This window comes from Pristis pectinata, chromosome 6 (genome assembly GCF_009764475.1).
Source record: "Pristis pectinata isolate sPriPec2 chromosome 6, sPriPec2.1.pri, whole genome shotgun sequence".
Taxonomy (NCBI): domain Eukaryota; kingdom Metazoa; phylum Chordata; class Chondrichthyes; order Rhinopristiformes; family Pristidae; genus Pristis; species Pristis pectinata.
In genome coordinates this window covers 14,704,969-14,731,259 of record NC_067410.1, presented here as the reverse complement: position 1 = coordinate 14,731,259, position 26,291 = coordinate 14,704,969, and the positions used below count along the sequence as shown (strand labels likewise).

The window sequence follows — 26,291 nt, the reverse complement described above, 5'->3', positions numbered from 1 at the left end:
TCATCAGTAGATTGTTAGATATTGAGGGATATGGAGCTACATATGAACACATGAATAAGGAGCAGGAGTAGACCACATGGCCCCTCCAACCTACGCCATCATAAGGTATGGCTGATAAGATATCTTTATTAGTCACATGTACATCGAAACACACAGTGAAATGCATCTTTTGCGTAGAGTGTTCTGGGGGTAGCCCGCAAGTGTCGCCACGCTTCCGGCACCAACATAGCATGCCCACAACTTCCTAACCCGTATGTCTTTGGAATGTGGGAGGAAACCGGAGCACCTGGAGGAAACCCACGCAGACACGGGGAGAACGTACAAACTCCTTGCAGTCAGACAGTAGCCGGAATTGAACCTGGGTTGCTAGCGCTGTAATAGTGTTACGCTCACCGATCTGACTGTAACCAACTCCATATTGCTGTCTACCCACAGCAGAATCAGCTATGATCTTAATGAACAAGGGGCTGCATGGGTTACTCCTGCTTCTGTTTCTAATGTTCTCACCATAACTCAGAAAGATTCTGCTTCCTTTCCATTCTTGTCCTAGACCAGCATCAGAAACAACTAAACAAAAGGCGTGAACTATCACATTTCTTAATAAAAGCCATCTTACCTTTTTGGTTCTCTCATTTTCTCAGCATTTCCTTCCTTAGATCAAGCTCAACCTCTCCCTCCCCTATTACAGCCTTATTCCTTGTGTGCACATACAGGTGCACTCCTGCACAGACTCCTGCTGTTCCAGGAGTTCTCGGATACAAAATGCATGAGAGCAGAGTTTTGTTGCATTTCAGTGCACAACTATTTGCAGGAGATGATTGAGTGACTCTCCTGCCATTGTGCATGGGGACTGCACTAGGAAGGTCACTTTTTTGGAGAGATAACCATGTTTAATTCTGGAGATATTGATACAGGTTCTTTTTAATTGTACATCTGGACCTTAAAGTTGATTTTGGCATTGAAGCAGTGCTTTAGGTCATCCTAACACTGCTCTGAAACTGATGTTGTCCGTTGTAGCCTGGCATTCCCCATTGATGTGATACATGTTCTCACAGTTGTTACAATGAAGCCTAGAAGGTGCCCCCAGCTCTTAAGAGGATGTACCATTAAACAAAAAATAATCTTCCAGGCAGTGAATGAATGAATGCTGCTCTGATGGGAGAGAGCTAGGAGAGTGTTTAAGGGGAACCAGAAGAGGTTGGTGAAGGACAACACAGGAGGCAAGTTCTTTGTGCAAAAGGGTCACGGAAACCCTTCAGCTAACTGCCAAGGAAGGCCCCGCATTCACCTGATCACAGATATGGGAATACTTACACTTTGGGCAAACCCCTACAGTCACTCTGCCTCTTTCTGAAGGAAAAGCAGAAGTCTTCTCTTCTTAACTATGGAGTTAGGATGACTTCCTTAATGCAATTGTAAGCAGCAAACTGTGAGGTACAGTCATGCAGTATATGAGAGGACAATAACCAGAAGTCATAGATTTATGGCATCTCAGACAGATCAAGGTAGTTGAGGAAAACCTATGGAGTTGTAGGAATCTGTAAATCAGTGTAAAGGGTGGTGTCATAACCTTCAAGGCTGCAGACCAAGAACTGGGAAGCAAGATTAAACAAGATAGCTCTATCTTGACCAACATGTGTGCGATCAACTAAACAGCTAGCTTCTGTGTTGGATCTCTCTCAGATATCACAATTTACCAAGCCATTGTATTTTACTACAATTGTTCTTTACACTACAAATGTTGCAGTTAGAAATGGAAGGAGTTACCTCTCAAATACCCTAACCCTAAACCAACCACTTTCAGGTCTCTCCAAAATCTTAAGCACACTTACTCCAACCTCTCCCACCAACCACACACACACACACACACACACACACACACACACCTCTTAATTTTCCACTTGAGAACAAAAACACTGCTAACTAACATCATTGGAATTGTGTCTAATGACTGGGGTAGCTTGGATTTTCAATAGTACCAAATAACAAGGCAGGAGGATATCTTCCTGAAAGCTAATCTAACTAACCTAGGTCAACGATAAATGAATGCTAACTTCACTCATGCACACAGTCTGGTTCCACAGTGACCTCATTAGTCTTATCAAATTGCTTGGAGCCTCTCCCTCTCTTTCTCTGAACACTACCTCAAATAATTTATAAATCAACTTAACTGGAATAACAGAACCCTAAATGGAACGAATCCCAGAATGTCTGCAGCTATCAGTGAAACGCCACACAAAAAGAATGCTAAAAACCCTGAGACATCATCTGAGCAGAAAAGATTTAGTACATTTTAAGGTTTTGCTAGGAGAGAAATTGCAGCTTTAAAGACCACAAGAACAAAATAAAGAGAGATTAGAGTTGTCGAAATGGGCATTGCTTCAGCATTCACTTCCCAGCACAGATTCTCCACCCAAAGCACAAGGTGACAGATGGCTGGAGGATGGTATGTGCCGGCCAGAGTCCAATTGACTAGGAATGCAGGACTGCCTTAAGTGCCTCCTCCTACAACCAACCAGCCATCCCCCACCTCACTATCCCAGTCCCGAGTAAAGAATGCTTTGGCTTGTCACAACTCTTCTGTAATCAATTTGAAATAAATCAGATCACTGGAGTGAATATTTATAATACAATCATGTAAGAACAGAAGAAAAGACTATCTGTCTTGATCGAAGGACTGTAAATATGAAGTACGTTCATAATGACAGAAAAATCCTTCAACCAATTCCAAATGAAGCAAGCAGACTTGCCAAGAGTATCAAACAGCAAGCTTTGTTTCTATAGATACTGCTGCAACAGTTGAGAATCAACCTCTCACCTGATTGGCTGCCCGTCACGGTTGTCATGAGATTGTAATGGAATCCAGGTGTTCTAGTAGCTGATGGAGATGTCCTTTCTGTCACAATACCATTAAAGGAAGGTGTAACATCCGGTTTAACAGGACCTGTGCAAAACACCCAAATTATAGCTGAGACAAAATAAAAGTAGCTGGAACTGAAACATATGTGCACATTTCCTATCTGTATATTTAATATGCAGCCCTTTACATCAACTGCTTTAGCTGAGGAAAACTGGTATAAGTCCTGCCATCCGAGATTACCATCAGCATACATACGGATACCCCTGCCAAGCAGAAGATTTATTAACTTTGTGCAAGACAATTCTCCAATCTCCTGCAACATATGTAATAATTGAAATATACTAGCTTTCAAAGGGGCACTTTTTCCTTCTATAATGTCATGGGCTGAATAGCAATGTTCAACCATAAACTCAAATTATCTACTTTTTTGTACATTTGTTGGGATGGCCCATATCTCCTATTCCACTCATCCCTCTTCCACACTTTCACAGAGCATCTGCCAATCCTCCAACCTAGGAGACTGGGTGCAGATCATTCTAACCAAGGACCCATAGTTCTCCAACTCAAGACTTATAAGTGGGTGCAGACCCTCTGATCAAGATTAGCACATCTTCAGTTGAAGAGTCTGTATTAATGAGTGCATACATATACATCTTTCTCCATCCCAAGATAGTTAAACAAAAGCAAGTTTAGTAAGGTTATGTCATCACCTTGCCTATAGGCAAAGAGGCACAGTTTATGACAGTGCGCAAAATCTTTACATAACAAGGATTAGTTGGTGAATGCCTCACCCATTCCCACATTAGAAGTAGGACTAGTGATTTTGTGAAGACTGGGAATACAAATGCCTCTAAAGTACGCATACCTTCCATTTCCCAGTGGGGAATTCAGTACGGACCACCTCCACTGATGACTGGGGTGGAATTGTTATGATCCAACCTCATCCCAATCATCAGCTGGTGATGAAAGTACTGAACACATATTGCATCCATGCTTAAAGTCCTAACTGAGACAGAACCAATTAAATTCTTTCAACTGACTTGGTGAGAAACAGGAAAAGGTTAACAGCTCACCTCCCTTAGTTGTTGTCCCTACTTCAGACGCCTTTGTAGGACGGGAACCAGGAGGAGGGCCTTTTGTTGTTGCCCGAGGCAGACTTAGAGTGGTGCTCATCAACTTGGTTACAAGCCCTTCCTGTCTTGGAGGTGGCTGGGTCACAGAAACGTTTGCTTTGTTTGAGACTTTTGCTGTCAGCCACTGTGCGAGGGCAGTAGGTCTTGTCTTTAGCATTGCTATGTAGTGGCCACTTGGTGCGTACGCCGTTCTTAACGTTGTGGCCGATTCAACAGCAGAGTTGGCTTCTCTTAATGGGCCATGTCTCCATGTAGTTAATGGTGAGAAGTAAGTCGTAGTGACTGCTCTGGTTGGCTCAGTTGATGACATTCCACTTCTATTTCCTTTCATGGTCAGATGCTGCCTCTTTGCTGTTGGAGAGATGGTAACCATTGCATTGGGAGAGGTACCCCTCATTGTAGAACCCTGATTAATATTAGTTGGTTGACCATTGAGGAACTGCGGATCTTCCAGCATCTCAATGACTGTTGTTGTGTTGTCAGCTGGATTGGTGTAGATATCATATCCTTGTTCTGAAGTGAAATATGCATGAGTGGTTTGCTGGGCAGGTAAGAACTTGCCAGTATCATACACTGGCGTTCTAACCCATTGCGGTGTAGACAGCCTGTCTGCAGTTCCAAGGATCTTCACACTTGGATATGCTCGATCAGTAGTTTGCCACTTTGCCCCGGACACCAGCTTCTCAGATGCAGAAGCTGTTGGCAAATTCAGGTGTTCTGCACTATTGGCAGCATGTTGGGCATTGGACTGGACACCAGTTGCTACAGCGTCAGTTCCATTGAACGCATCTGTCTGATATTGTTCAGGAAACCCAACAGTGGATTGGCTGACTATTAATAACTTTTCACTCATCATTGCAGAATAACTAGACCCTGTGATCAAAGGAGAAGCAGAACGCATGGGTGCAGGAGTCATGCGATTCTCACCCAGTTTCTTTGAAATGAAAATCTGATCCCATTTTGCAGAAGGCTCAGTAACCGATGGAGTCAACATTTGATTATGATTCCCTTCAATTTCCAGAACAGGCTTTTCCTCTCCCACTGAGGCATAGGAAATAGTGATAAAGTGTTGTTTTTCAGTCACCAAATGATCTGAGGTCAATGTCGGATTCACATTTTCCAGAGTAACAAGAGGTCTTGGTGTCGTTTGCACAGTTTCAGTGTTTGGAAGTGTCATGTGGTGAGAGGTGACCTCAAAGAATAAATCATCATTCGGAAATGTTGCTGTGGAATCTTGGGGAAAAGAGGTATCATGCACTCTTTCATTGCCTTGAGGATTTTTGTGGTTTTGATGGGACTGGGTTGACTTGTAAACTGCAGTACTGTTAAATAGCTTCAACAAAGAATAGTCAGAAGTGGAATTTGTCTCGGCAGGTATGACTAATGGAACAGATCCATTCCCTAAAATAAATGGTTCAGATTCAAAAGCGTCCTGCTTGACTTGTTCAATATCACTATTATCCTCTCCATCCATATCCTCATCATCAAAAACCAGATCCTCATCATCACCACTAAAGTCGGTGGAATTTTCCCTCGATGACACACTCAGGTGTGAAGGGAACATTCCCGAGTGGATAGGTGGGTCAAGTTCATCATGAGTGGAGACTTTGGTGGAGATCTCAGGCGAGGATTGTGGAGAGAGGCTGGAAGTGCCTCTTGGAGGATCTGAGTTCCCATCGTGGACAGCTTTGGTGGAATAAATGTAAATTGTATTGTTACCAGATGATGAATCACCTTTGGCAGGAGGAGATACTGTCATGGCTTGGATGATGCTGGAACAGATGATAATGTGCAGCCAGGCCCATTGCACATCTCGGTGCTCCATCACCACCCCAGTCTTCCAACTCACACGATGTCTTAAACAATCATTTCTAGTACCTGAAATAACATTCAGATGCCAGATTATTTAGAATTTAAAGCTTAATTGCAACCACATCAACTGCAGGTCGACCTCAAAATTTACAGAATTTGAAAGCATGCCCATTTTCTGGATAAGCCCACAATAACTAGCTTATAAGATGACCCCATTTACTTAAACAGCCATTGCATCCAGTGCACAGTAACATTTACGGTGTGGCTGTCCAATCATCAACTGGGCTTCTTTGATTCATTTCTCGCATTTTTTGTATCAAGGCCTTTGTCACTGGGAGTGACAAAGGAACTGGGGGTGGGAGCTGTAGCTATCTGGGACTGACAAGCAGCAACCCCAGGAAATGGAGACACTCTGGTTAAGGTCACCCTGTGCCTTGCCGCCTCTTGCTCCAACCAGCAGTCAGCCTGCAGGCTTATGGATATTGGAGACCATTTCAAGCTGGTCTCAGGAGCCAGAGCAAACTGGAATGAGAGGCAGGTCATGTCCACTGACTATTCTCTGCACCTTTCACTGCCAAGTCCAATTTCTAACATGAGCTCAAAGTGCTGGGGACCTGGCTTAGGAAGTTCCTGGGTCTGAATCAAAAACTGGGAGGAACAAGCTGCCGAGGCTAAGCAATACCTGGTTAGGCAAGTGCTCCTTCACAGTAATTGGAATGAATTTGATGACCAAGCATGAGGTGTGGTTTTATTCCACATGGCCCAACTCTTGGCCATTCTCCATGAACTGTCACTGAGCTATTTTCCATTTGAGCGGGCATGAGCATGCTCAATGTCTTTATGTGGGGCCTCAGTGTAGAAACACCAAGTGTTCCTTTGTACCGAGATTCTACCTGCCTCCGCCATGGCTGGCTCAGTCCAAGTACGTCTCTGCAAGCTAGCCCACAAACCCTCACTGAGGAAGTCAAGGGTTAAAAACTGTAACCATACCTATAGCTGATAGAAAAAATACCTCGCAAGAGCTCGCAAGCTGCTGACTCAATAGATAAGGTGTTAGTTACTGTGTCCGGAACCTTGGTTTCAGTCCCGTTTTGCTAGAAAATAGGGGTACTGGGTGCAATAAACAACGAGTGGGAAGCTTGTCCTAAACAATGAGGGGTGATACCTGTCTTTGAATTTCTTGATTATAACTCAATTATGCTGGACAATAGGTGCGATGTCTGTCTCGGGATCTCTGTGGCCTGACCGAAGCTCGCGGCGCTGCATGCATTAAGTGTGCGTGACAATATCTGTATAAATTTCTGTCTGCTCCTTTGTACGAGGAGACCTTGGGAAGTGACTCTTAACGAGTGCTGAAGAGACCTCTCCTTAAGGTGTACTGCTAATAAACGCATTTTATCGAATCGACCTCGTGGCACTGTGTTACTTTACAGCGGACAGAAGTGAGAACTTAATTTCGAGACGACGTCACCTGCCCCAACTGCAGAAGTCCAGGATTCCGTATGACTGAGGGATCAGAGGAAGAATTTTTTCCACCCAGAGGGTGGTTGGAATCTGGAACGCACTGCCCGAGGCAGGTGAGGGTTTGTGGAGGAAGGGACTCTCACAATATTTAGGAAATTTCTGAATGAGCACTTGAATCGCCAAGGCATACAAGGCTACAGACCAAGTGCTGGTAAATGGGAGCGGTATAGCTGGCTGGCATGGACATTGTGGGCTGAAAGGCTGTAGGACTATGACAGAACCACTGACTGTCAGCCTGAAATGTACTTAGAAAGGAGGATGTGGATTCTGTCAGTCAATGCAATTTGACAAAACATCTCACTGATGGAACGTTCCAACAGGCCTCAGGATGTAGCCTGGGTGATGGTGAAGAAGGCCCTCCCTACATGCTTGGGATCATCACAAGCCACCCTCAGAGGGTGGTGACTCTTCGGAATTCTCCAGCCCAGACAGCTGTGGCGGCGGAGTCATGAATACTTTTAAGGCAGAGATTGACACAGTTAAAGTACGAGGGAGTTGAGAGGCATGGGGGCAGAGAGTGGGGAAGATGGTGCTGACACCAAGGTTGGATCAGCCAATAATGGTGAAGAAGGCTTGAGTGACAGATTGGCCTACTCCTGCTCCTGTTTACATTCAAACCTGTGGTGATGAAGAGACAATAACTCAACCTTTCCCAGAAAGTGTTGATATCCAGCCTAGTTCATCCCTAACAGTCCAATAACACTCTGCTCCATGGGCTGTTCTCCCAGATAGATAACTCACGTACCAGAGCATGATCAACTTGGTGGATAAGGCCCTAGGATTAGCCCCAAGCCTACAGATCTTCAACAAGAGCTATCCTCAACAAGAGCATTCAGCTAGCACACTCCCAGGTCCAAGAATAATTGCTGTTGCATACTCTTAACAGAGGTGCTTCCTGCACATAGGACATATGGGAAAAATTTACCACGAGACCAGAGAGGGGTCAAAACTGGTCCTAAAGGGGATCATTTTACTGATAGTAGAATGATCTATCATTTTGGATGCTACCCCTTCTAGTCCTAGTGCCTTCTGCTTCAGTGGAGAATAAGAAGCAATTCTTCTGCAATGTCAGTTTCTATTCAGTTCTTTTGATACTTTCTAAGAGAGCTTGTATTGTGTATATCCAGAAATTGGCCGAGGTTTCTATCTGCATTCGTTTCTTTTTTGTAAATATATGCACGATAAGAAAACGATAAGCTTCCCTACAACATCTGCAAAGAAAAGGGACACATTCCCTCTTCCCAAGATTTCATTGCAGACCAATCTATACCTAGGACAGGAACAAAATTGACCTGAATGCACAATCTTTCCAATTTACTGTCTCTGGAGAGAGCTGCTGTATTTCCATTCAACATCCTAGTCTAACGACATGACTGAAGTTAGCATATGAATAACAACTGCGGTTTAACAAAATTACAGGTATAGGATGCTGACAATTGGACTACATAGCAGTGTTTATTTCAGTGCTATGCATTCCAAAAATCAACGTAACCTGGAGTAAATAATTTCACCAATCTTTGTTAGCAGAAATCGTGCCAGGAACTCTACCGCTGTATATAAGCAGGGACATACACAAACCTAATCAGTCATCAGGCAATGCATGTTGCCACATCACCTAGAGATGCCTGGTTCAAAAGAACCACAAGTGTTTGGAAGTCACATAAAATCAAGTAGAACTCATCGAGTTCTACATTTATATGCCATTTAAAGGGCTAATCATTCCCAAACAGAACACTTCACCTGGCAACTCCAACATCTCTGGTCAAACTGACAAAGAGGTCTGTTTGGAGTGGAACTCATTTAATGGAATTCTCTGTGGTCCCTCTGCCCACGAGGAGTAGTTCTCTGCACTCAGTCTGGTGAGGCGAGGACCATCTGCCAGTCCAGGGTTTGTGTGGGCACCTTCCCTGGCAAGGGGTGTTGCTGGATGGGTGGGGGAGGGAGGTAGTTTATATGTGGTTTTGTGCTGAGTAAGTGCTAGCATTAAAGAACAGCATCTAAAGTGCCGTTGAGGCCACCTTGTTCTATCGTGGCATTTTCTTCCAAAATCCGCTCCATTTACATGGGTTCTCCCTTTCGTCATGTAACTCATTCACCAGCACTCTCAGAGAAACTTGCTGCTCCAACAATGCTCTCTCCCAACTCTTCCTTCCAAGGCAGAGGCAATGCATGCTGCTGCAGTCTGGTTCCTGGGGGTGATGGGTGGGTGGGAGTGGGGAGTGTACCTTTAAAAGCTGATGTCCTTCTCCGATTGGTGTGCGGCAAAGTGACGGCAGCTGCAATAAATGGGACTGCTCCTGTTGTGAACCACGCTGCTCACAATTTAATGGATATATTTCCAAGTGGAAACCACACTAAAGCTGCTGCAAACTAGTGGCAGCCAGTTTAGCAATCTTTTTGAGGGAAGCCGATTTGAAACAAGAACTACCCACAGTTACTTTCCAGCACACCAAGGAAAGGTGGAATCCAGCTTCCAGGCTGGAGCAGGTGCTCAGGTTGGTTTAGCTGTTGATATAGTTGTGGCCTTGAACCAGTCACCTAGTACTAACAGCTCACATTTTACTGTGGCTAGTTCTGAAGTTGTATTCTACTGATTTGTGGCCAGGCACTAGAAAAGAAAGCACAAATGATGCTGGGCCAGACTTAAAGAAGTCAGATAAATTCGAGCTAGGCTACTGGAAGCAAGCCCAATAGTTTCTGGCTGTGTGCATTCATACAGAACTCAATAACTTCATTACTTTTGCTGCCCATTTCCAACCTACTCTCACTTCGGTCCATCACTGACTTCCCTGTCTAAATCCCTTCATTTCCAAGGGATAAGTTTGTGACAAACATTCATTACAAGTCACTACCTACAAACCCTAATCTTAATCACTACCTCAATGTAGCAACACTATGACCACTTTGATCACCTTGCACTACAGTGGACTTTTTTTAAAATTCTAATTGTGTTCTTTCTTGTAAAAATTGTGTACAATTCATGTTTTTCTTGTGAATGCTGCTTATCTTATTCTATGTGCCTGCGTTGTTGCTACAAGTAAGTGTTTCATTGCACGTATGCGTACAACAATAAACTTGACTTTGACTTTGAAGTCCCAGACTTCTCTCCTTTATCTCACTGTATGTGTTGGGTCCGGGTTGGACCTTAACTTTATACCCAAGCAGAGTTCTAAAAATAACTACAATATCTTTCAGGGAACCTAATACTCTATCTTAAAAAGGCCCACATTTACACAATAATATATCTAAAGGACGTCCCAAAGTGCTTTAGATTCAATGTATTTTTGAAATGGATCTATTGTTGTAACGTAGGAAAGAAAACAGCCAATATATGTACAGCAAACTCCCAGATGTTGCAATGTAATAATAACCATATAATCTGTATTAATTATAAATGTTGATTCAGGGATAAATAATCAGATGAATATTGGTCAGGCACCAAGGAGAACTCCTCTTCTGCTCTTTTTCAAAACAGGGGCATGAGATCTTTTATGTCCACTTGGGAGAGAGACAGGGGTTCGGTTTAATGTCTCATCGGTAAAGTGACAGACACCTTCATCAGTGCAGTACCCCTTCAGTACTGCCTAGAGTTTTGGAAACATTTTACTTAATCAACAGCAATAATACAGAGCACAAACCAGGGTGTGTCTTACATTGAAATACAAAGATTATATTGAAGCGTTAGATAGGGAATGAGAAACACCCAAGGGTCGATGATCATTTACTCAACATTCAGATAAAACATAATAACCTTACTTTTCAAAACATAAACTTGTCAAACTTGTATTCATTAAGTTTGAATACCCGCTGAGCATGTAATTTTTCCACAAGAGTTCTTGTCTTTGCCACAAATTCACAAGCAGAATCCTTTGACCACCCAAACATGCCATTTGTAGCCCGCTCTAACACAGGTAATAAACATGAGAATGGTTTAATGTTCTGTTTCCTTTATTGGAGCTTCTTCCATTATGTTAAATTGTGTACCTAATCTGGCACCTTGCCAAAGTAAACATCATAAACCAAACCATGCGTGGATGGAGGAGTGATCAATAAAAGACTGAGCAACACGATTGCATGTGCACACAAAGGCCTTTTACCAACTCTGACTCAGTAGTATTCTCACCTCTGAGTCAGAGTGTCATGGCTTCAAGACCCACGCCAAAGAACTGAATGAATCATCTTGGCTGACAATCACATGCATTACGGAGGGAATGCTGCAATGTTACAGGATCCAATTTTTCCAAAGAGGACATTGAAACAAGATCATATGGGAGTATTTGAAGAAAAGGGGGATATTCCAGAGACCCAACCAACATTTCTCCCTCAATGTCACTTAAATATACTGGTTTAGCTGGTCATTTATATTTCAAGGGCATTTCTACCTGCAAACTCACTATATTACAACAGTGGCTACATTTAAATAATTCTCCATTGACTGTAAAGATGTGATAGAATGTCCTGAGCTTAGAATATGCAATAAATAAATGCAAATCTATCTGAACTTTTTCTTGTAACTTTTGGGTTTCCTGTTTACCTTGACATCGATTTTAAAAATGATGAACAAGTCTGCAAGCAAATATGTTTTCTTTCCAGGACAAAGACATAAATTTTGGTGTATGTGTATCCTGCTACAGTAATAATAAGATTTCTTTATTAGTCACATGTACATCAAAACACACATCTTTTGCATAAAGTGTTCTGGGGGCAGCCTGCAAGTGTCGCCACACTTCCAGCACCAACGTAGCATGCCCACAATTTCCTAACCCGTACATCTTTGGACTGTGGGAGGAAACCAGAGCACCTGGAGGAAACCCACGCCATCACGGGGAGAACGTACAAACTCCTTACAGACAGCGGCCAGAATTAAACCCAGGTTGCTGGTGCCGTAATAGTGTTATGCTGACCGCTACACTACCGTGGTGTAGGGACTGCTCAAGAACATGACATTATATGAAGAACTACCAGAGCTTTATTATCCACTCCTTTTTAAATCACCATGCCTTCCTTCCACCCTGCCTGTGCACCTGTGCACATACGTCATCACGTCACACATTCATTTACAGACACAACACTGCTTTTGCCTTTTTGAAAGGAAGAGTAACTAATGTACTTACATTATGTATGTCCAATTGAAATTGCATAATTCTGCAATATTAGGCCTCTATTGCAATGTGCCAGATTGTCTGACCCATTCCCTCTTCCAGTATCTCTGGCCTCCACCTCAGCTGCACCCAGGGCTTGCTATCTGCATACCCAATCCCAGATCTTAGAATCACCTAACTCAACAGTAGAATCCATGAAGCTGATCAATCATGTCCTAATGACCTAAAGCACCCCAAGTGATATGTATTGGCAGTAAAAATATAACATTCCACAGACATGGTTTCATGGCACAACATAAACACCTCTTACTTCTTTAAACATTTCTGTAACAAAGTTGACTAATGACTTTTACAAATTAGTCCTCTTAATAGAAGTAATGACTACTTTTCTACAATTGTGTCTGTCTTGTTTTCAGGTCAGCTGTACCTTTTAAGTTCATCCTGTGATTTAAGTAGGGCCTTAACTATTTACAAACTTACCCTATCCTCAGGTTTTATGAATCTCTTTTATGTTTTTGAAGGAACTTGTTTTGATGTCTTTTACCCACTTCTTGAAAAGAGGAAGGTGTCAATTCTTCACTCACTTCAGTAGAATCTTTTGTCATTTCTTCCACAGTTCCCATTGCATGACATTTGGAATCATAAACCTCTGATATTTTCTCTTGTATATACCTAGTCAGGATTAAATGTTTATATGTACACTTCTGATTTTGCCCCTTCTTTGAGGTTTTTTTTGTTTCACACACCGCTTCGAGACAAGTCAAGTTTATTGTCATGTGCACAAGTATGGTCAGATACAGTGTCTTTACCTTCTTAGGAGGTTAAGGAGGTTTGGCTTGTCACCAAACACTGTAACAAACTTCTACAGATATATTGTTGAAAGTATCCTGACTGATTGCATTATGGTCTGCTACAGCAATTCGAATGCACAGGAACGCACAAAACTGCAGAGGGTCGTGGACTCAGCTCGCCCCATCGTCGGTAGTATCTACAGGAGGCACTGCCTCAAGAAGGCTATATCTGTCATCAAAGATCCCTACCATTCAGGCCATGCCATCTTCTCACAGCTACCGTCGGGCAGGAGGTACAGAATCCTGAAGTCTCACACCACCAGGTTCAAGGACAACCACTTCCCTTCAGCCATTTGGTTCTTGAACCAACCAGCACAACCCTAATCACTGCAGTTTAGCAACACTATGATGACTTTAATCACTTTGCCCTGAAATGGACTTTGTTTTTTTTCTTGTTCTAATTGTGTTCTTTCTTGTACAAACTGTATAATTTATGTTAATTTATGTTTTTCCTGTGAATGCTGCTTATATGATGCTCTATGCCTGTGATGCTGCTGCAAGTAAGTTTTTCATTGCACCTGTGTATAAATGTACTCATGCATATGACAATAACTCAACTTTGACTTTGTACAGTACAATGAAAAACTTGCTTGCAGCAGCATCACAGGCACAGATAGAGTACTTTTCCTCCAACATCCTACTTCTGAATATTAAATTTGCTCAGTGGTGTCAACAAACAATTTGATAATGCAGTGTACGTTTAAAAAAAGTAGCTTTATTGCACTCCTAAAAAGCATCACTCTGTGCACTTCTAGCAGCATTATTCACCATTATATTCTGACCTCTGAAGAACACTCATGAAGAGGCTCACCCACTCTATCACGCACTCCAAGACTTCCAGCCTACTCAGAAGTGTTTGCTAATGCAATAGGCAGCGAAAGATGATTTAGTCAGAGATCTGGTTCAGAAGATCATAAGAGGATCATTTTTATCCAACGCTCTCAGAAATTATAGAGAGCTATAAATTTGGAATGAGGAATCAGTAGGTCAGCTGAAAATGACAGCGGGTATAATGTTATGTTGAAGAATTTTACGCAACACTGCAATTTCAATGTTTTTTTAGTGTGTGCGCTCCAAGCAAAGTCATCTGTGGTTAAATTGAGAAGCAAGTTCAATCAGAATTATTAAACTCACAGAATCTCACATTTGCTCTTTTCTGTTTACACTGAACTGTCTAAAGTCATAGCGAACCACAAATTTTTCTACTGTTTTAAGTGCTTGTTCAGGCTAATATCCACTCCCTCTGACTCACTAAATTGCTGTGATGCTGCGTAGTTTATATAATATAAAAAGTTGGTAGCTTTTCTATCATAGTGCCCACACACCCCTAAAGTCTCCCTGCTGATTGCATTGCATCATTGTCCTATTCTTCTATCACAAGGATTATGCTGGTTCATACTCACAACACTCGGTCCTGGAGTGTCCTGGCCACACTATTTCTACTGGAGGCACAAGCGACTGCAGATGCTGGAATCTGGAGCAACAAACAATCTGCTGGAGGAACTCAGCGGGTCGAGCAGCATCTGTGGGAGGAAAGGAATTGTTGACGTTTTGGATTGAAACCCTGCATCAGGACTGAGAGTGGAGAGGCGAGATGGCCGGTATACAGAGAAGAAGGGGAGTGGTGAGGAAGGAGCCAGAGGTGATTGGTGTTCTGAGGAGGGGTGTAAGATGACAGGCAGGTTGTGCCAGGTAGGGGAGGGGAGTTGGGGTGGAGATGGGAACCAATGGCAGGTGAATAAGAGATGGAGACAAAGAGAGAGGGGAAAAAATATGGAGAGGCAGATGAAGCGAGGTGGGAGAGGGAAGTGTGAAGATTGGCACAACCTGCCTGTCATTTTACACCCCTCCTCAGTCCACCAATCACCTCCAACTCCTTTCTCACCACTCCCCTTCTCCTCTTTATACCGGCCATCTCGTCTCTCCATTCTCAGTCCTGATGCAGGGTTTTGAGCCAAAACGTTGACAATTCCTTTCCTCCCACAGATGCTGCTCGACACGCTGAGTTCCTCCAGCCAATTGTTTGTTGTACTGTTTCCACTGCTCAGCTGTGCACGGTACAATTGGAACTCTCTGCCACGTCTGTACATTTGCCAGTACTTGCTCAAGGTCACTGCTGTGCCCACCATGCAGTCAGAGCGTCGAGCTGCTGCTCCATCCGAGAGATGACTGCTGACCACGACAAGGTGTCAAAACCAACAGGGCATAGGCTTAAGGTAACAGGAAGGAGTTTTAAGGGGGATTTGTGCAGTCAGAGGGTAGTTGATATCTGGAACACGATGACAAAGGAGGCAGTGTAGTCACTATGTTTAAGAAGCATTTAGACAGACACTCACATCGGGAAGGCAGAGAGGATATGGACCTAGTGTGGGCAAATAGGATTAGAGTAAGTGGGCAAACAGATCAGCATGGTGGTGGTGGTGGGGAGCTGAGATGCTGGTTTCTGTGCTGTATGACGCAGCTCACAGATATTCAGTGCCAGGGGCCACCTCAACTGCCTCCTGCCAGTGGCCAAAGACTCAACCACAAATCATAGCGTGGGTTCCATCCATCTAGAGGCACTGCGGACATGATCTTCACTAAGTGGAAACTCCAAGTACTGGGAGCAGCATCAACCACTGTACATGGGCTTTTTCCAATCCACTAAAGCCTTCGATTCCATTAACCATGAGGGATGAGAAGCACTCTCCTCAATATCACTGCCCACACAAATTGCCTCCATTTTACATTTGCTTCATGACTTCATGCAAGTTATGATCCTATGGTCTGGAACAGAGCCAATCTCCAATGTCAGGCAAGACCGCACTAATGCGCCAATGTTTCTGTCAGTCTTTCTCATTGCAATGCTGCACCTCATCTCCAACAAGGTTGCCACTTGCGTGGAGCTAATCTACAAATCTCATGGGAAACTATGCAGCCCATGGCACCTACGCAGCAATATCAGTACTCGAGCTACAGGACACAGACAACATTTGTGTATGTGTGTCTTTGGAGGTCAAGCTCTAAATCACCATCAACTCATTCCCTGAGACACACGAAGATGAACATCACACTCAACATTTACAAGACAGAGATCCTCCACTAATCTATCCCCAAAGTGGAACAATGCCCTCCAACAATAAATTGGTCAAGGAAATGAACCAAAGAGAGCACCAGCAAAGCACATTAAACTCACCAATGTCTCCACATATGCATATGGCCTTCATACATTCACTTATGAACTCTACAATAACTATCTTCCATTGTTACTCACAGGTGGTCCATGTCGTAGTAGTGATGTTCAGATACTAGCCTAGTTAACCAACCAGCACCAAATGATTTGTGACTTAAATTAGGACTAAGTCAATTACAGGTTAATTCCTGTTATTATAAGTAATTCTGCAGATTTGCCTTAATTAATGGAGAAAATTCATATTTATAAACATCCATGGATGCAAATCTGCAACAACAAATGCAAAATGAAGCAGCTGTCAATAATTCACAATACGCAATAAAGATCCACTGTCTGATACATTTATGACATCTCACCCATCATTTTCCTCAGTTGTATCAGTGTAGCCAAAGTTTCAAAACTGAAGAAAAAAATTCACTAGGATTCTCTGCATATGTACTTGTTTTTTTTATATATAAAAGAGTCTCAGTTGTAATTGCTGGTGGTTTATACAAATCACGGCAAGCTTGCTAAACAGAAAACTGCAAAGTGAAAAGGCATCCTTAACCAACAATTTAGGGTATATTCTTCACATTCTGTTATTGTTATAATTGAGAAGACCTGAAATTGTTTTTATTTTTGACAAAGAAGAAAGATGTATCATCATTGCTAAGACAAGATTTAAATTGCAGGTTGAACTTCAAAAATCTTTGAAGTGCAGAAAAATAATATTTAGCTTTATTAATTGTTGTAATTTGTAAAAGTTAGTTGGGATCTTTGTTTCAGGTGGAACAATTTAAACTACAAAAACATTTCTTATACCTTACAAAACTATTTAAATCATGCCATTAAGTAATGTGTGTGGAGCACTTTACCTCAGTAACTGATATTCTTTGCGTCCCTTGGCACTCTGCAGTTTATTGTTCCAATTCAATGCAGCAACAGTGGAGTCTGTGGTTTGGGACTGGTTAGGCAGACAAGTCCCAGGAATGGCTGAGAGGATGCTCAGAAACCCTAGAAGCAGCAGAGAGGCAAATCTAAGACCTCAGGAGTGGCTGGGATCACCAAGGAGCACTCTCAGATACAGGAATTATGCTTCCCTTGGCTGGAATTCTAGAACCAGGTGTGACAATCTCAAATTAAGGGGTCAGCCATTATGGTCTGAGATGAGAAGCAAGTTCTTCACTCAGAGGGTAGCAAATCTTTGGAATTCTCTATCCTGTGGAGGCAGAGTGGCTCAGTATATTCCAGACAGATGGGTAGATTTTAAGAGAATTGAGGAATATGTGGTTAGTAAAGGAAAGTGACACTAGGCTAAATGATTAACCATGATCTTATTGAATGGTGGATGGGGCACAAAAGGCTAACTGGCCTACTCCTGCTTTTATTCCTTATATAGAACAGTAGAACACAGGAACAGGCCCTTCAGCCCACGATGTTGTACCGAACTAATTAAATGCCAGAAATCCCTTCTGCTTACACAATGTTCATATCCCTCCATTCTCTGCACATTCATGTACCTATCCAAGAGCCTCTTAAACGCCTCTGTGTATTTGCCTCCACTACTGACCCAGCTATCTACCACCCTCTGTGTAAAAAAATACTTGCCTCGCAAATCTCCTTTGAATTTACCCCCTCTTACCTTAAATGCATGTCCGCTAGACATTTTGACCCTGGGAAAAAGATACTGGCTGTCTACACTATCTATGCCTCTCATAATGTTCTATCAGGTCTCCCCTCAGCCTCTGCCGCTCCAGAGAAAACAACCCAAGTTTGTCCAACCTCTCCTTATAGCACATGCCCTCTAATCCAGGCAGCATCCTGGTAAACCTCTTCTGCACCCTCTCCAAAGCCTCCACATCCTTCCTATAATGGGGTGACCAGAAATGAATGCAATACACCAGATGCAACCTAACCAGAGTCTTATAAAGCTGCAACATAGTTTTCTGACTCTTGACCTCAATGACTAACAAAAGCAGGCATGCATATGCCTTCTTTACCACTCAATTAACTAGTGTAGCCACTTTCAGGCAGCTATGGACTTGGATCCCAAGGTCCCTCTGTACATTAATACTGTTAGGGGTCTTGCCCTTCACATTTGTCCCTTTACGTTATCTATCTATCTTGTGAGATGAAGGCCAGAAACCTGAAAACAAGAGTGCGTCAGACAAGTCAGACCACTGCAGTAATAGCTTGATTTTATAGAATATAGAGCAGTACAGTACAGCACAGAACAGGCCCTTCGGCCCACAATGTTGTGCCAACATAGCTATTCCCTCCTACCTACAGAATGCCCATATCCCTCTATTTTCCTCTCATTCATGTGTTAAATGATTTTGCAGAATTTGCGATTTTTGCATTGCCCAAATAGGGCCTTATTCATTGGGTGACTATGGATGATTAAATAAATCAAAATCCAGTAACTAATTTGTTTTTATAAAAGGAAAATACTAAAAATAAATTATCACAAATTGCAGTCTCTTTCTTTTTATTGTTAATTATTGTTGCAGATTTTAAATATTTTATATTTTACCTTTTTATGTTTTCTTTTCTATCTCTTTTTTGCTTCCTTAATCTTCCTTTCCATTTCACTTTCTGTGCCTGGATTTGACATTGAATTCACCATTTCAATTTACACTGCTCAGTCCTTCCATTATTTACTTATCAATCCTTCAATCGGTTTGGTTCAGGGATATAATTTGCAAAGTGCCTCACTTTCTTTGCTGTGCCTTCATCAACTCACACTCTCAGCAGTCTACTGGTTCTCAACTGCTGCAGTCTGATGGTCCAGATCTGCTGTCTACATAGACACCAGCCAGATCCCATTGTGAAGGGTTGCCCAAACATAGTGGTGAAGTGGTGATCTCTCAGGCAGAGTAGCCACCATGATTGGGGGGGGGGGGGAGTGTGGGGGGTGGGTCGGCTACACAAGTGGTCACCAACTTATACCACTGTGGAAGAATAGAATCCACTGCTGTCATTACAACACTTCCCAGGAGACAGGTGGAAACCATTGGCAAGGAGTTCAGGAAAGAAGGTGTCCTGGGCCTGGGTGATTGTTGCAATGGCATAATCTGGGACATGCACTGAACTTGGGATACTGATTCTATATGGTCTCTATTCCATCTTTTGAACAGTAATGATATTTGTGAGTATTCTTTGCCTCTGGTGAGGAAGGGTCTGGGGAGATGAAACCTCTATTAGTTTCTCATCATCTGCTCCCAGTACAAATCTTGTCTCCACACTGCAGATGTGCTAATGTTGCTAGGTTACCATCCTGGCAGGAATTAGCTCAAGACACCAGTTTGCCAATGCTAACAGTAAAATAACACTGTTTAAATAGAATTCCCACCCTGCCAGACTAGTCCAGCTGCCAGGATCTTCTTGGGAAGAAGTAATGCAGAACCACATGATGTTCAGAGACCTTGTCCCTCCTATGATACCAATTCCCACCATGGGATTTGGGACTAGGTCAATACCAGAACAGACTGGTGCCCACAAATGGTTCATAGAGTGGGCTTCAAGGAATGCCATACATAAAGTTTCATACTTGTACTCTCAAGTCAGTAAGTAGTGCCTGGGAACAAGTAAAGGAATGTTTAAGAAAGCATAGAAATTGTATTGAATGTCACTCCTGTGATGGTTATGTGAGAGTTGAAAAGCCTTTTTGTGTGCAAAGGGACATAATAAAGCACAGATGTTGACCCTGGGGTAATGTCTGACAATTAGCTGGATTATAGGTTATGGATATCTCTGCTTAAAATAAATAATTGCAATATGGATTCAACGACATATAACTGGGGATGAGGAGGGAGCGTGAGCAGCTAAGTTTGCAAAGAAAACCTGCCATTGAAATAAAAACATCTTATTTTTCTCCCCATTTTAGATCCACTGCATAAACAGTGGAGATTGTAAAGGTACACAGCAATGTTTCACCATAACAGACATATAAACAGCATTACCTGCCAAAATGTTGCCTTAACCCATCTACTCTTTCTCAAGACAGTTATCGCACCATCACTCCACCCATCCTTAAATGGATTTGGCACAGACTGTAAAGCCAGAAGAGGGAGGGAACCCAGACTGTTGGATTTAGTCAGCAATCTTACCCACCACATAATCAACACTCCTGAATCTCTTGGGATGTACCATACTCAAGAGTTTCCCACGAGGGTTAAAACAGTGAGACAAATTCACAATACCAAGGAATATATACAAACAGCCAGCAGGTTGGATGCTCAAGGTCAAAGCAAGTCCATCAGTGCACCACATTAACTAAAGGGGGTCAAAGGTGTCACCTTGCCCAATGAAAAAAGATACACAACAGTTCTTATAAACAGTCCTCGATTCTCTTACCACACATGCTGCCCAACCTGCTGAGTTTTTCCAGCATATTCTGTTTTTTTATTTCAAATTTCCAGGTTCTGCAATTTTTAAAAAAATATTTACACAATTATCTTAGTTGGGCACTTTTGCCATCACCCTGGAGATGGTTGTATTTTTTCACACAGGGTTGCCTTCATCACAAGCCAGGTTTTCATGATGACACTGCTTTTTCGTGAATGAACACATCTGCAGAGGCAATGCTGCATTTTACTCGTGAAGAACAAGTGACATAAAATGTCATCAAAGCTGGGGCCCTGTCCATTCACAAACCATGCCTCTACACGAAGTGTAGAGGGGCAGTGGTTCCCCTCACACTTTCCCCTGGTGCAGAATTGCCATTAGCTCTCCAACCTGCTGCAAAAAATGCTCTCAAAAGATATGCATATCACAGGTGTAATGTGAATTTAAAGACAACCCCCAGCATCCTGACAGGGCGCTCTGAATTATCCTACACACAAACATAAAACCCACGGGAATTTTATAAGATAGTTGGCTAGAGATTAAAATATTTGACATGCATGTTCTTCCCAATGCACACTTAGAGAAAGGAATGAAGATTAATACATGCAAAAATCATACCTGGTCTGTTTTCTTGACTCTACGTGAACTGACATCGAAGAATATCTCAATTATTCCACACGCTCTCTGCAGTCTGAAGGTAGTAACCCCTATTACTGAGCTCCCTTCTATTCTCTAACCTTCACTAAAACACACACCGTCTCTCCAGATTGAATCAGTCGTGCTAGGCACAATCAGAGGATAACAGAACATCTGATTATTCTGTGCTGAAGGCCTTACAGGTGATTACAGAGTTCTGAGTTACTGCAGTGATAATGCAGATTGAGATCTAAGGCTCACCCTGTGGCACAAACAGATTTATTCGACTGGCAACAATTTTTGGCAATCATCTATGCTCCAACGCTGCAATGTTGAGCTTTATTTCTGCTTGTTGGTTTTGCTGATCAATGCTGGGCCAGGTGTGGTCATTGTGTGTAAAGACCTGTCACAGGTTAGTTTTGGTGACCTTGCATGCTTTATGAATGTGAATTTATTCCTACTCCTGCAAGAAATTCTGATTACTGCATAAAATGCTTTCTCTTTCCTTACAGGTGTGGGAAGTGAGATGTGAAGGATTGTGAGATAATTATAGAGAAGAAAAACAATTAGACCCATCTTAATTCATCCACGCATATTTTAAACGTCTTAATTTTGCTCCGTTGCTTAATAATTAACTTCGGAAGACTCTCCTGACACCAGGTCAAGTGTTAATTTTCAAAACTTATAACGACACTGAAAGATTCCATTCGGCCCATCAAGTCTATGCCAGCTCCCTGGGAAGCAATCCCATTAGATGTATTCCCCCTCTCCTTATTTCCCTGTACCTTTACAACTTTTTCTCACACACACACCCCCATCAATTTCCCTTTGATTCTTTTTGCCAGCAACCTACACAAAGGGGTAATTTATAGTGGCCAGTTACCTACCAGGTATCTTTGGGATGTTAGAGGAAACTGGAGCATCCAGGAAAACTTCTGTGTTTACAGAGAGAACGTGCAACTGTATATAGGCAGCGCTTGAGACTGAGGATTGAATCCAAGTCCCTGGAGCCGTGAGGCAGCAACACGAACTGTTGCACCACCTGAGACTGATAGAATTTGCATGGGTAAAGAGAAGACAGAGGTAAGCCATCTTCTTGAAGATACTCCCACAGTGCAGAGTTGCAGTGATTTGGAGGGGAGTTCGAAGTTGGTGGCCTTTGTATGTGCCTGACGCCCCCCCCCCCCCACCATAGATGGTAGAGGTGGCTGTTGAGGAAGCATTGATGAATTGCTGGTGTGTGCTGTAGAGAGTGCACACTGCAGACACAAGTGTCATAATCAGAGGAAGTGAATACTTAAGGTGACTGTCCAACATGTGGACATTGAAGAAGGTTCATTGTTGAGGGGGCTGTTGTTATGGTAATGTTCAAAGGTGCCCAAGTCAGTCTCTACCCATTATTCATTGAATGTAGATAAAGTGTAGTATATTTCACATTAAATATTTGTTATTGTGAAGCAATATAAGTGAGTGGAACATCAATATGTTAAAAACCCACAACAAAATAGAGGAGTTCCTGTTCCCATCTCTATGAATCCATTCTCTTGATCGGGTTTATGGAACAGTGAATTGCCTCCTGGAGGAAGGATTAATAAAGCCACTTACAAAAGCAAAACACGACAGGTGCTAGAAGTCAGAATAAAACCAGTAACTGCTGTGAATACTCAGCAAGTCAGGCAGCAAGTGTGGAGGGAGAAACAGAGATAACCTTTTTGGTTAACAATGTGAAATGAGAAAAGTTTGATGCTTTAATTGTCCTTGTTCATGCCAACCTTTTCTCCGGTTATCTGGTAAAGGAGCGAGATTCAATATCAAAATACTTAGGTTGCTAGACCACCAATGAAACCCACATCAGGATGGGTGTGGAAACTTCAAGGGAAGCCTCATGACCACACACCCATCCCCGGCACTCCCCCCCCTCCCCCCTCAACTTCTAAACATCAGGACATCAGGGAATAGAGAACTCAGAAGGAGGCATAATCACCTGGAGGAAGAAAGGAAGTGAGATGTGGGACTTCAGCAGTGACCACCCTTCAAAGTCACTCCATTGGCTGTGAGGGATATTGGGACTACCTGGAGCCATGAAAAATGCATTGCAAGAACTGGTTTTGAATCATCAGAGACAATGGAGTTTCAATGGAGTTGGCACAAAGTTATTCAGATGTTATTCAATGGTAAAATTGCACATTCAAAAACACACACACTTAATTGAACAGACATATAAACAGAAATGCACTATGGATAACAACATGGGTACTAATTAAAGGCTTAAATGAGAGACTGGGGAGACGTGTTCCTTTGGGCTTATAGGACTAACATTTTAAACTAATTGCCAGTCACTAATGACTGGCCAAGCTTAGCTTTTAGTTATTTGATTCAGAAATCTTTTGTTCACTAACTTTTACTGTATCTGATAATAATCTTGTATTTATTATTTATTGTCAGAGCATAGCAACAGTAGAATTGTTCCATTGAAGCATCAGGCAATTAATTCATAATTAACAACAGTAACTAAGCAACAGAAAGGGAATCAATTTCATCTGGATGCCTTATGAACCAGGACTCTACTGACCTTTACAATTCCAAGAATAGTTGAAAGTTAAGATGTGCCAGTTGAAATGCCGAGTTAATATGCTCGGCTCAGATGATCAGGAACTCCTTTTGTTTTGCTTCTTTTCTGTAGCACAATCGCTGCTCAAATTGGTTTTCTCAGAGGGGCAGCTGTTCAAAGACCACAGCAATTTGAGGCATCCTGGTTAGTGAGAGCTATTCCCTGGAGTTCATTGCACTTCTGCAAGACAGCAGTCATTGCCAATACTAACTAATCTTCTGTTTCTGCAATACAAAGATAAACTGAAGTTGGATCCCATTTTGTTTTGTAATATTATTGAAAGAGCAATGGAATCAAGGAATGTGTAAAGTTCTTTTTATTGTCACAGGTTTTATTGTGCTTTAGAGCTGATGTAGAAGTTCTGAAGTGTGGCGTGCTAATGTAGGAAGCACGGCAGCCAATTTAAACAAACCTAACTCCACAAACTAGACAGTCTGCTTATGGATTTTATTGATGGATAAATATTGGGCTGTACACCAGGATAACTCCCTACTTGTCTCCAAAATCCTCTCTAACTGGGAGGACAGATCCCCAGATCACACCTCAGTATTCTTTAGTTATGTCTGAAAGTGATAGCTTAAATTATTGTGCTCAAGACTCTGGAGTGGACCTTAGATCCAGAACCTTCTGACTCAGAGGTATAAGTGCTATTAAGTAAGTCATAACAGTCACTTGAAAGGTGAAAGGTAATTGATCTATTGGACGTAGCCATCAAACTTTATTTGTGAGACAACTTTTCAATTGTGAGTCCAATCCCACTCCTGCTATGCCTCTCTCAGGCTATCAATAAGACCAAAGCAGAATTGTTGCTGGAAGTATGTTTGTTTCTAATAATGCCAGCAAATCACAATTTCCTCTGAGTTCACTCTTTTGTTATTCTGGCTGCCTCCTTCCTCAGATGAAACTGTCATCTTAAAATGTTGAAGTAGGCTCTGCACCTTTGTCCATTGTGATTTCCACCAATATGTTGCTTGAAATGCATTGTTTGACTAATATCAGTAGTGGCCTAGAAAGTTGACTATGTAGCACTCCTTTGTCGGCTGCTAATTAGCCTCCAAAACCTCCAGTATAGATGGTAGCAAGTGAATGTTCATCATAAGCCACAGAGAGGCACACCCAAGTTTCAGACAAACCAGTCTAGGCTGGCACATTAGTGCAGTACTGAAGAAGGTTTACAATGTCTATGGTAACACCTTATAGATGAGATCTTAAACATGGGCCTCATCCATCATCACAGGTGAACTTAAAAGATACTTTGAAGAAGAGCAAGAGATTTATTCCCAGTGTCCTGAATAATATTTATCCGTGAATAAAAACAATGGCCAAGCCATCATGACCTTTTGATAGTGAGAGCCTGGTGCACACACATTAGCTGCCGTGTTTCCTACATAGTACTGCAGCTATCCTTCATCGGCTATAAAGCACTTAGGAATAAATCAAAAATGCTGGAAAACCAGTCAACGTTTCAGATCTACAACTCTTTGTCAGAACAAATACTCACTTTGGAATGAATTATGACAATGAAAGGCACCATATAGATTCAAGTGGAGAAGGACTAGATGTTGGAATCTAGATGAAAAACACTGCTCTCCCCTCCTCCCCCGCACCTGCCTATCACTATCCCTTACCCGCATCTATCTATCACCACCTTGTGCCCACCCCGCCTCCCCTCTTTTGTCCACCTATCACTGCTCTGCTTTTCCCTCCTATATATTGGGCTTCCCCTTTTCCTATCTTCAGTCCTGAAGAAGGGTCCTGACCCGAAACGTTGACCACCTGCTTTTCTCCATGGATGCTGCCTGGCCTGCTGATTTCCTCCTGCATCATTGTGTTTTTCATATAAATTCAAGTTTTTTTCCCTCAATCCCTTTGCTTTTTCAAGATATTCTGTTGAACAGGAAGGGATCCACCTTCAATGATGAAGGCTAATCTGATTATTAATGAGCAACTAGCTAGTGCCACATTGCATTTTAACACGACATAAAAACAGGATAGAATTCAATCCAGATTAGTCTAATGGCAAATAATCAGTGTCACTTCATTTTTCACCCTTTCTAAGCAGGCCTGTCTCTCAGTGAGCAGACGTGTCAGAGAAAATTTCCAAATTCTATGACTGAAAAGAGAGAGCGCGAGCGAGAATTTCAGAACAAGCTGGAATGCTGCCAAACCATAGCGAGGTCTGCAGATTGTCATAAAAGCTTGTATTGAATTTGGCACATTTAGTGCTCAAGGGTAAACTAGCAGTTAATTTAGCAGCAAATATG

At 42.4% G+C, this 26,291-nt stretch overlaps 1 protein-coding gene across 1 annotated transcript in view; it reads right to left on the bottom strand.

Moving 5' to 3' along the window:
* LOC127571975 (uncharacterized) overlaps nucleotides 1-26,291 on the bottom strand; it is a 67,473-nt gene that overhangs the window by 27,274 nt on the left and 13,908 nt on the right. Inside the window, exons 2-3 of the mRNA XM_052018767.1 lie at nucleotides 3,934-5,871; nucleotides 2,819-2,944 (exon numbers count right to left, since the gene is read on the bottom strand). Of these exons, the coding sequence (XP_051874727.1) occupies nucleotides 2,819-2,944; nucleotides 3,934-5,818 (2,011 nt within the window). The 5' untranslated portion in view covers nucleotides 5,819-5,871. The remainder of the gene's footprint in view (nucleotides 1-2,818; nucleotides 2,945-3,933; nucleotides 5,872-26,291) is intronic.